Below are 12,143 nucleotides of genomic sequence, written 5' to 3' on the forward strand. Positions count from 1 at the left end.
CCGCCACGAACTGTGTGTTCGGCTGGTGTGCACTTTCGTTTGGGTCCTCGGGGAAACGTCTTCTCCCGCCTAGATGTGCAGAGAAGCGTTCATTCCCAACTCGACTCATGAGTCATTGTGCATTCAAGGTTGGGTCCATACTCCGATGAGCATTAAGGACATTCCAGGAGAAACATCCACACGAGGCTAGGCCCACAAGGAGATCCTCTTACGAGGCACCGGAGTAAGCAGCTGCATGACGGACAGATGATAGCATGAGAGCATGACAAAGAGATAACAAACTATGTGCACCATAATCACGGCATAAACGAGCAGGACATGCTGAAGAGCAATATGGACCAGCAGGTTAACACCGGGGGCAATTAGAGGCTCTGTTGCCCCTACCAAGTTCAAATCCAGAAGGAAGTACAAAGGCTCGTAGCAGAGCAGTTACGCGGATTTCAGCGCATTGATACTACCGACAATGCCCTTCGTAGAGATATGGCTAACCTGAGAAGGTCACCATTCACAGACGAGATCGAGCAAATGGATCCACCGCGGAAGTTCAGCCCACCGCACTTTACCTTGTTCAAAGGAGATGAAGATGCGGATAGACACTTGATGTACTACCGAAACACCATAACCTTCTACACCAACTACGACCTTCCATTATCTCAAGATATTATTTCCCATTTAATATCTTGAGAATATTTCTCCATAAACCTTGGCCAATTGGATGCCGTCACATGTAGGGTAAAACCCTAACACCATGCCTGACCCTATCCCTATAAATACCCTATATTCTGCTAATTTTCAGAAGCTTTTGCTACCCCTAAAAAGCCCTAAACACTTTACTCTCTCAGAGAAACTGACTTAGGTATCGGAGATCCATTGGCCTAACCCCCCCTTCCCCCATCACGTCGTGGGCACGTGAGGCTTAGGTCTTTGATCAAAGGTGTTGATTGTTTTGCAGGTGCATTTTCGTTAAGATTGAAGACGACGGAAATTTGCATCGACAGATAACACCATGGATCACACAAAGTATGATTAATAATTGATCTTATTTCTTGATTATGCTATTGGCTTTGCAAAGACGAAGAAGGTTTAAATGCATTATAAAAGAGATAATTGCAGCATGATTGAAAACATGCTCATCACGTGATTAGGGTCCTAATTTTTCCAGGTTGTTGCAGGCTTCCTCTTCCTTATAGAATATTTTGTTCAACAATCCCAAACAAAAACAACTATTTGATTTGTTTCAGTTAACATATGAGTGGCTTAATTAAGAACTTGCTTTTGTTGTAGAAGTTTGGACTATACAAGTGCATGTGCAATGTGATACACTCAGTGAAATGATATGTCATTTTCCAATCTAAAGTTCATTATTTTGTAGTGATTTTAGGAATTTAATTTTTTAATTTATTTGATTGGGAGCAGTGACGGAGCCAATGGGGGGGGGGGGGCATTGGGCTCCCTTGACCCCAATAGATTTATAAGTTATCCCTTTAAAAAAATATTTGACAATAAAAAAATATTTGACCCCTTTAATAAACTTTCAATTTTCCAGTCCTGCCCTCTTCTATCAGAAAAGTGACTTTTCCCAAAACCCATTTCTCACGCTATCAGAAAAGTGACTTTTCCCATAATCCAGTCCACACCAGAACCCAGAACACACCAGAACCCAGTGATTTCTCTTGTTCTCCAGGTGCGTTCTTCCGGCATTGCGATCTCTCTTATTCTCCAAGTTGCATTCTTCCGGCTCAGCGTCCTTCCTCTAGTAAGTTTCTCTAATATGAAATTTCATTATTTATTTGTTTGAGTTTTTAAATTTGGAGAGGGGAGAATCTGAGTGAAAGAGGGGTGGGAAATTTGAAACCATCGTAAGAAAAATTGAATCAATTCATTCATGTTAATTAATTCCTGTATTGTAATTCTAAACCAAAATGAATGATAACAATGTAAGATTTTAACATACGATGATGAAGTTGTAGCAGGAAAAAGATAAGGCAATCAAATGGAAAATAAAGGAATAAGACAAATTCAATCACATGTAAAATGAAATCTGAATTGCATAATAGAATGGATTGGGGAAGGAGGAGGTTTGGGTATTAGACTTAATATATTTCATAAACAACTATAAACACTAACCTGAAAGAATCCATAAATTATGCTCAATTGACATAGTATTTGAAGTCAACATGGCATGTAGGAAACTGATTATGCAGAGTGATGCTGCAAACTGATTCTGCAGAGTGATGCTGCAAATTAATGCTGCAGATTGATACTGCAAATTGATTCTGCAGATTAATTGTGCGGTTTATCTTAAGGTTTGTGGGGTTTGTATTGGTCTATGATTATGTGAGCTCTGCTTATGTTAATTTGATCAAATTTTTATTATGTTGTTGACTCTTTTTGGTATTATTTAAAACAGTTATGGAGATGTATTTTAAGAGAAAAATCAACCGAAGATAACCTCTCACCCTCTACAACGGATATTCCTGAAAGTTTAAATGAAAATAACATAGAAAGTATACTGGCAAATCTTCCAGGAGATCCTGGGCTTCGACTCTGGATATTAGAAAATGATCCAAATATTAGAGATCAAGTTCGAAGAGCTTATTTACAAAGGGAATTGGTTCAACCTCGAACCCATCAACTTCCATATACGTGATTTGCAGGAGTACAAAGTCGTTTCAATCCGAAATGGTTCGATGACTTTCCTACTTGGTTGAAGTATAGCATATCCAAAAATGTTGTTTTTTGTTGAAGCTATTATCTCTTCAAGCTAGAGATTCTGGAGCAAGTAGGTAATGACAATTTTACTAGCAAAGGGTTTCATAATTGGAAGAAAAAATGTCGACTTCGAGTTCATGTTGGAGGTCCTAATAGTGCTCACAACCAAGCTTTACTTCATTGTGAAGCTTTAATGAATCAGAATCAACATATTAAAACAATTGTCCACAAGCAGTCGGATCAAGCACGTATTGATTATCACACTCGTTTGAATGCATCACTTGATTGCATTCGCTTTTTATTGCGACAAGGTCTTTCTTTTCGTGGTCATGATGAAAGTGAAGATTCAAACAATAAGGGTAATTTTCTTGAGCTTTTGAAGTTTCTTGCAGATCATAATGAGGGTATTAAAGATGTGGTGTTTAAAAATGCTCCTGAAAATCTCAAGTTAACATCACTTGAAATTCAAAAAGATCTTGTGTATGCAGTAGCATGTGAAACCACCAATGCTATCATGTTTGATATTGGTGATGTTACTTTCTTTTCTGTTTTGGTTGATGAATCACGTGATGTATTAGTCAAGGAGCAAATGGCAGTTGTACTTCACTATGTGAATACGAACGGACAAGTAGTTGAAAGATTTATGGGCATAAAGCATGTTCCTAATACCACTGCTTTTTCACTTAAAGAGGCAATTGATCAGTTCTTCTCTATAAATGGATTAAGCATATCTAGATTGCATGGACAAGATTATGATGGGGCTAGCAATATGCAAGGTGAGTTTCATGGCCTTAAGACACTTATTTTGAAAGAAAATGAAAGTGCATTTTTTATTCATTGCTTTGCACATCAACTTCAACTTGCTCTTGTAGCCGTGGCAAAAAATCATATTCAAATTGGCTCTTTTTTCTGCATGGTTAATAAAGTTGTTACTATTGTCGGCGCATCATATAAATGTCAAGACATGGTTAGAGAAAGACAACAAGCCAAAGTTATGGAAGCTATTCAAAATTATGAGCTTCTAAGTGGGCAAGGCTTGAACCAAGAAACTAGTCTTAAACGTGCAAGTGATACACGTTGGGACTCACACTATGGTACCTTAGTAAGCTTGATTAATATGTTCTCTTCTGTAATTGAGGTGCTTGAGATGATTGTAGAAGATGGTGTAAGTCTTGATCAAAGAGGTGAAGCGGATATTTTGTTGAATCTTTTGCAATCTTTTGATTTTGTCTCCAGTCTTTTTTTGATGAAAGAAATATTGGGAATCACAAATGTGTTGTCACATGCATTGCAAAAGAAAGGTCTCGATATAGTGAGTGCTATGGCTTTAGTCAAAGCATGTAAGCAACAACTACAAGCAATGAGGGCTAATGGATGGGATGCTTGGCTTGATAAAGTTTCTTCTTTTTGTGGCAAGCATGATATTGATATTCCTGATATGAATGATATCTTTGTAGCTCGAGGGAGGTCACGGCATAAAGTTGAAAATTTGACAAACCTTCATCACTACCATGTTGATCTCAATGTTATTGATAAGCAACTTCAAGAGTTGAATAGTCGTTTTAATGAGACAAGTACAGAGTTGCTTCTTTGTGTAGCATGCTTAAGCCCAGATGACTCATTCTCAGCTTTTGACATTGAAAAGTTAGTTCGTCTTGCCCAATTTTATCCAAAAGATTTTTCTGATATGGAGCTCACACTTCTTGAAGATGAACTGAAGAATTATATTTTTGATATGCGTTTGCATAATGAATTTTCTGCGTTGAAAGGAATTAATAGCCTTGCACAAAAGTTGGTGGAGACAAAGAGGGATAGACAGTATCCCTTGGTGTACTTGCTAGTGAAATTAGTATTGATTTTACCTGTTGCGACTGCTTTAGTTGAAAGAGCTTTTTCGGTCATGAAAATTGTGAAGAATCCACATCGTAGTAGGATGGGTGATCAATGGTTGAATGATAGTTTGGTTGTGTACATTGAGAAAGAGGTATATGATTCTATGAATAATGATGTTGTAATACGATATTTTCAAAATATGAGAACACGTCGTGGACAATTATAAATGAAAGTATATCGATTTTTGAAAGCTATTTTTTGACCCTATTGTCTTAAATTCCTAGCTCCGCCACTGATTGGGAGGCAAGACGAGGAATTGGAGATAATTAATTATGTTGGGGGTTAATTGGTATCCTCCAGCAAAAGGTTTATTTTTATTTTTTTTATTTTTTATTTTTTTATTTTGACGAGTCCTCTAGAAAATGTTAATATTATTTTAAATTTTTATGTGGTTCTTGGGCTTTAATGAGGCAATGTCCTATTTGTAAATAAATGAAAGTTTAATTCTAACAATAGTGGGCTGACAGAAGTCAGGGGCATGGATGGAAAAGGAATTTCTTATTTTGCACGTGAGGCTTCATTGTTTTGGTTGTTCTTTCTAGTTTTTTTTCCTTTTCAATAAAGATTAAGCTATTTTTATTAAATAAAGTTAGTAAATGGTTTTTGGATAGTAAAAGTTTGGACAATCATTTTTCATTGAAGTTCCCTTTTCTAAAAGCACCACAATCCCAAAAATATACTACCATATGATATTTCGTGCTAATTAAATAAGGACACGTGAATAAATTTACACATATATTTATTTTATTAGCACATAACTTTAAACAAAAAAAAATATATGATCAATAATAGTACCATTTGACAACTTGACAACATAAACATCTAGACATCCTACTAGTATACATACATCCCAGATTTTACTTAATTCGTTCTTTTAAATATGGCTAAAATAACAAAGACTTGTAACTCAGTTGGTTAAAAGCATTCACATTTACTCTCGGAATCTTGAGCTCGTCCCTCAATATCTATAGTACAAGAAAGAAAAAAAGATAAGGTAAAAGTTATAATACATGCATGATTGTGTTTACTATTTGCTATAATTATACAAGAGATCTATGTCTTTGTGATTGTAAGGTGGCGTCAACTCTGGCTCTCAGGAGATTTTCCAAGGCAGCGGATTCTTTAGATGACAGAAAACTTGAAGAGATAACATGGATTCCATCCATGTTAATTTTCACAAACAGACCCTTTCCGCTGGTTTCAACTAGTTTACCATTAGGAGCTTTGTTTTGGACATTTTCGGAAGAGCTTTTGTTGCTTGAAGATTCTTCCCAAATTATGATCGAATTGGAGGCAACCCACAACTTGAGCAGAAGCAGTTATGTTTTTATTTATTTATTTATTTTTTGGAATAATAAAAAGAGAAATAATTAGCAGAAATTAAATTTTCACTAATTAATTCATACAAAATCTTATACATAAATTTATACAAAACATGAGGAGAAAATGTTGTAAATGTTTGCAGGGCACAAATAAGAATTAAATCATTACAGAAATATGAAAGAACTTGTCAATTTGCATATAACAAAGTTTATAATTGCAATAAAAGACATTAAGAAATAAAGAATAATGTAATACTGTAAGAGATATATAATATCTATGCATTGTTGAAGTAGATTTGGTAATTAAGAAACAATGACGGAGAAACCAAAATTGTGCATGAAAATGGAAGAACAGATGGTATGCTTGGACAGACCAAAAAATCAAGGTATCATCAAATCTTGACAAATTATATTCAATCTTTTCGGTAGCCTCTACCGAAATTATGAATCAAACGTTGCCTATTGTCTTCCAAATCACAATGCATACAAAAAATACGAAATCATTAATCCAAAAGAAGATTTCAAATTTCAATCAATACCCATCTCAGAAAACAACAAAATATCCATACCCAATTCTCAAAATTCAAAATTTCACTGATATATTCAATCAAATAAGCTCAAAAACAACAAAAATAAGAAATTTATAAGAAAAAAATGGCACCTTTGGAAAAGGGGCTCAGAGGAAACCAAAGAACTGGTCAGGTGGTTTGTTATTGCAAAAGAATAATCTGATTAGGAATCATCTGAAACTTTGTTCAGAGACAACAATCTGATGATATCTCTCCACCTGTCCCTATTCCATGATATCCCTTACAGAGATGGTATGCGTATTCGGTGGTTTTGAGCGGGGCAATGAGAATGCTATTTGCTCAGCAATGCCTCACTAGTTCTTGCTGAGTTTTGCATGTGGCTGGGTTTTCTTTCTGTTATGTGTTATAAAAGGATTAAAGTTTGAGAGATAACCTTTTAAGTGGTAGGTACAAGGTAGATGTAAAATGCCACACTAAAATTATAGCACAGGCAGATAACAAATAAAAGGCAGAGGAGTAGATGATGTTACTAATATTTTTCTCTAGTTTTCTTTCTTCTTCTACTTTCTGTTACATGCGGAGTGCTCTATTTATAGAGCAACTCCAAACTGATGCAGTTAATGCATCTTGAAATTTAAAACGCGTCCTCTGACATTACAATTCACTTTCCACTTTCACTTTGCATGGGCATTGAAAACTTTGCCCATGCAGAAGACTTTTGCTTTGTGGGCATTCAATGCCATCAGACATCAGACTTTTCAACACTCCCCCTTGGATGCCCACATATCAACATGAGTTGCCTCGTTAAAACCTTGCTTGGAAAAACCCAGTGGGAAAAAACCATAGTGAAGGAAAAAGAGTACAACTTTTCCTGGATCGTTGATATAGTGTCAAGTATGCTTATGTTGCCTCGTTAAAACCTTGATAGGAAAAACCCAGTGGGAAAAATCCTAATCGAAGGAAAAAGAGTACAACAAGCATGTATCATGGATACTCCCCCTGATATGTATCTCCCCCTGATTCCGCATTCTCCAAATTTAGCTGTTTGGTAAGTCGACGTAATCCGATGCCTTGCACTAACTTCTGAAATGTGCACTTTGGTAAAGATTTGGTGAACAAGTCTGCCAGATTTTCATTTGAACGGATTTGTCTGACTTCAATAACTTTAGCCTTCTGAAGCTCATGTGCACTGAAAAACTTTGGAGATATGTGTTTAGTCTTATCGCCCTTGATGAATCATTCTTTCATTTGGGCAACACAGGCTGCATTATCTTCATGGATGACAATTGGATTGTCTGTCTTCGAAGTTAGACCACATGAATTCCGGATATGATGGATCATTGATCTTAACCAAGAACATTCACGACTTGCTTCATGTAAAGCAAGTATTTCTGAATGATTTGAAGATGTAGCAACTAATGTTTGCTTGGTTGAGCGCCATGAGATTGCTGTATCTCCATTCTTAAACACATATCCGGTTTGTGAGCGGGCTTTATGCGGATCAGAGAGGAAGCCAGCATCTGCATATCCAACGAGGACCTGGTCATCTGTGGAGTTCTTTGAGTAGAAGAGACCCATGTCTGTTGTCCCACGAAGGTATCGCAATACATCTTTGATACCCTTCCAATGGCGAATTGTTGGAGCAGAGCTATACCTTGCTAACAAATTAACTGAAAAAGCTATATCTGGTCTAGTACATTGTGCTAAATACAACAAAGCACCTACTGCACTCAGATATGGTACTTCTGGACCAAGGACCAGCTCATCATCTTCTTTTGGACGAAATGGATCTTTCTTAATGTCCAAAGAACGAACGACCATTGGCGTGCTTAGTGGATAAGCCTTGTCCATACCAAATCGCTTCAGAATTTTTTCAATGTAAGCTGATTGGTGGACCAAAATTCCACTAGCACAATGCTCGATTTGCAGGCCGAGACAATATTTTGTTTTCCAAGGTCTTTCATTTCAAATTCGCTTTTCAGATATTCAGCAGTTTTATTGAGCTCTTCAGGAGTCCCAACTAGATTCATATCATCAACATATACTGCCACTATAGCGAATCCAGAATTGGATTTCTTAATGAACACACAAGGGCAAATAACATTGTTGATATACCCTTCTTTGATCAAATACTCACTGAGACGATTATACCACATTCGTCCAGATTGCTTCAAACCATACAATGATCGCCTTAATTTGATCGAGAGCATACCTCGTGGTTTATTACTTGTTTCAGGCAACTTAAGTCCTTCTGGGACTTTCATATAGATGTCAGTATCTAATTCTCCATATAGATACGCAGTGATGACATCCATAAGTCGCATGTCAAGTCTTTCTGAAACCACTAAACTTATTAAGTAACGGAACGTAATTGCGTCCATTACAGGAGAGTATGTCTCCTCATAATCAATTCCAGGTCTTTGGGAAAAACCTTGTGCAACGAGTCGTGCTTTGTATCTTGCGATCTCGTTTTTCTCATTGCGTTTCCTTGTGAATACCCATTTGTAACCCACGGGGTTTACACTAGGCGGGGTTTGGACTACTGGTCCAAAAACATTCCGCTTTTCCAAGGAATTTAATTCTGCCTAGATTGCATCTTTCCACTTAGGCCAATCCTGTCTCTGTTTGCATTCATCAACAGAGCGGGGCTCAATATCATCACTTAAGATGATTTCAGTGGCTACTGCAAATGCAAATATATCATCGATGATTATTTCATTCCGATCCCACAATTCATTTGTACATGCATAATTTATGGAGATTTCTTTGCTTTCATGTACTTCTGTCTCTTCAGGGACAGATGTCTCATCAAGGACATTTTCTTTTTTCTGGAAGTCCAGAATTATGAATTGTGGATGTATCATTCATTTTCTCTTCCTGAATGACTTCATTTGGATTCAGTTGTGCCCTCGACTTTCTCTTTCGAGGGGCAGAATCTTTTGAACCTGGGGGTCTACCACGCTTCAGGCGTGCACCAGATGAATCATTCGCTGCCACTTTATTTTGTCCAACAGGGACATCAATTCTTGCAGGTGCATTTGCAGCTGGTATATGTGATTTTGTCACTTTCATAGCATCATTAAATGCATCTGGCATTTGATTGGCAATGCTTTGAAGATGAACGATCCTTCTCACTTCATTTTCACATTGAATGCTGCGAGGATCAAAATGAGACAAGGTGGGAACAACCCATGTCAGCTCTTTCCGTTCTTCTGGAACGGTCTTTTCTCCCCCTAACGACGGGAAAATTGTCTCATCAAAGTGACAATCAGCAAAACGAGCTGTAAACATATCACCTGTCAAGGGTTCCAAATATCTAATGATAGATGGTGAATTAAAACCCACGTAAATTCCCAGTCTACGCTGAGGTCCCATTTTAGTGTGTTGCAGCGGTGCAATAGGCACATAAACAGCACAACCAAAAACTCGTAAATGGGAAATGTTTGGCTGATGTCCAAACACGAGTTGTACTGAAGAGTATCGATGGTTGGCTATAGGTCTCAATCGAACCAATGATGCAGCATGTAAGATGGCATGTCCCCATGCAAAGACTGGCAATTTGGTTTTCATAAGCAGAGTGCGAGCTATTAACTGAAGCCGCTTGATCAATGCTTCTGCTAAACCATTTTGAGTATGGACATGAGGAACAGGGTGTTCAACATCAATGCCCAATGTCATGCAATAATCATCAAAGGTTTGAGACGTAAATTCACCAGCATTATCAAGTCAGATTGACTTAATGGGATAATCTGGGAACTGTGCTCGTAACTTAATTATTTGAGCAAGAAGTCTTGCAAAGGCTACATTCCGAGTAGACAAGAGACAAACATGTGACCATCGGGTAGATGCATCAACCAAAACCATAAAATATCGAAATGGTCCACATGATGGTTGAATAGGCCTACAAATATCCCCTTGAATTCTTTGCAGAAATGATGGGGATTCAGCATCAACCTTTAGTTGTGATGGTCTAATTACCAACTTCCCTTGAGAACAAGCTTTGCAAGGGTTATCATTTAAGGCAGCAATGTGTCTGCTCACTAATGGATGTCCATTAGAGTTGGTAATGATCCTACGCATCATGGTAGATCCTGGATGACCCAGACGGTCATGCCAAAGCATGTAAACCTTTGAATCAATGAACTTCTGGTTCATGACAGTATGTGATTCAATTGTCCTTATGTATGTATAATATAATCCACTCGACATACCATGCAACTTCTCCAATATACGCTTCTGAGTATCATTGGAGGTAATGCATAGATACTCCACATTTTCTGCACTTTTTGTTTCAATGTGGTATCCATTTAGACGTATGTCTTTGAAACTCAACAAATTTCGAGTAGATCGAGTAGCATACAATGCATTCTGTATGGACAATATTGTTCCATTTGGTAACATAATCTGGGCTTTCCCTGAACCTTGAATTACATCTGAAGGTCCTGATATTGTTGTTACCCCTACTTTTGTAGGTATTAAGCTTGAGAAATACTTTCGATCACGAAGTATTGTATGTGTGGTTGTACTGTCTGCAAGACAAATATCTCCGCCATTTCTCATGTTCTGAGAATAACCACAATTTTTATCCATGCTCTCTTTAATGATTCAATCGGACCGATATACTTCATTTCCCCTTTCCACAATATAGTCTGAAACATCTAGATGAGTTGTGTTCAACTGCCCTGATAAGTCAAACACTGGATCAGGTATATCCATTGGTCTAGCCTGGTCGAGAAAGTTGGTCTCGACACCCTTCTCCTTGAGGGAGGCTTGATACAGATCCACTAGATGTTTTGGGGTACGACAAGTACGCGCCCAATGCCCATTGCCACCACACCTATGGCAGGCTTCTTCAGAGTTTCTAGGAGCATTGTTCATATGAGCTTTGCCTTTGTGGCGATTCGCATTTTTGAAGCTCGGGCCTGAATTATGCCTCGGAACCTGGTTGTGAAACTGAACTCCATGGTTCTTGCCTTTCCTATTCCATCGACCTCGCTTGTGGCCACGTCTTCGTTTATGATTATCACCACCAGAGGATGTGGCGTTCACTTCGAGGGAAGCAGCATTCACTTCTGGGAATGGTGCAGATCCAGTAGGTCGGGAATTATGGTTTTTCATCAGGAGCTCATCATTCTGTTCAGCTACTAAGAGCACAGATATCAGCTGGTTGTACTCAGTGTAGCCTCGCGCTCTATACTGCTGCTGCAGGAGCACGTTGGAGGCATGAAATGTGCTGAGAGTCTTTTCCAGCATATGCTCCTCAGTAATAATATCCCCACAGAGCTTCATCTGAGAGTAATTCTGAACAATGCAGAATTGTATTCTACCACTGACTTGAAGTCTTGGATCCTCAGATGAGTCCACTCATAGCGGGCCCTTGGAAGAATCACCGTTGTCTGGTGATTGTATCTGTTTCTCAAGGCATTCCAGAGAGCTAACGGATCTTCAACCGTTAAGTACTCTTTAGCGCCTCATCAAGATGGCGGCGAATGAAAATCATGGCCTTTGCCCGATCTTGAGAGGATGAGTTGCTCTCTTCCCTGATGGTATCTCCAAGATTCCCTGCTTCCAGATGGATCTTGGTATCCAGTACCCAGGTCAAGTAATTCTTCCCGGTAATATCCAGGGCAGCAAATTCAAGCTTCGCCAAGTTCGCCATTTTCTTTTCTGAAAGAAAATGAGATGT

General features: G+C 38.1%; 2 protein-coding genes across 2 annotated transcripts; one reads left to right on the top strand and one right to left on the bottom strand.

Annotated features, from left to right (window-relative positions):
* Window positions 1-480: 480 nt before the first annotated feature.
* On the top strand, window positions 481-4,841 carry LOC137709979 (uncharacterized). Its single transcript, XM_068448954.1, has 4 exons — window positions 481-602; window positions 2,749-2,910; window positions 3,019-4,696; window positions 4,830-4,841. The coding sequence occupies exons 1-4, from the start codon at window positions 481-483 to the stop codon at window positions 4,839-4,841; spliced, it is 1,974 nt and encodes a 657-aa protein (XP_068305055.1).
* A 648-nt stretch (window positions 4,842-5,489) lies between these two features.
* On the bottom strand, window positions 5,490-12,116 carry LOC137709980 (uncharacterized). The gene is made up of 3 exons (XM_068448955.1): window positions 11,967-12,116; window positions 11,528-11,758; window positions 5,490-5,570 (listed from the first exon to the last, which is right to left on the bottom strand). The coding sequence occupies exons 1-3, from the start codon at window positions 12,114-12,116 to the stop codon at window positions 5,490-5,492; spliced, it is 462 nt and encodes a 153-aa protein (XP_068305056.1).
* Between the last annotated feature and the right edge of the window lie 27 nt (window positions 12,117-12,143).

The sequence above is a fragment of the Pyrus communis genome, chromosome 12 (assembly GCF_963583255.1).
Source record: "Pyrus communis chromosome 12, drPyrComm1.1, whole genome shotgun sequence".
Lineage (NCBI taxonomy): Eukaryota > Viridiplantae > Streptophyta > Magnoliopsida > Rosales > Rosaceae > Pyrus > Pyrus communis.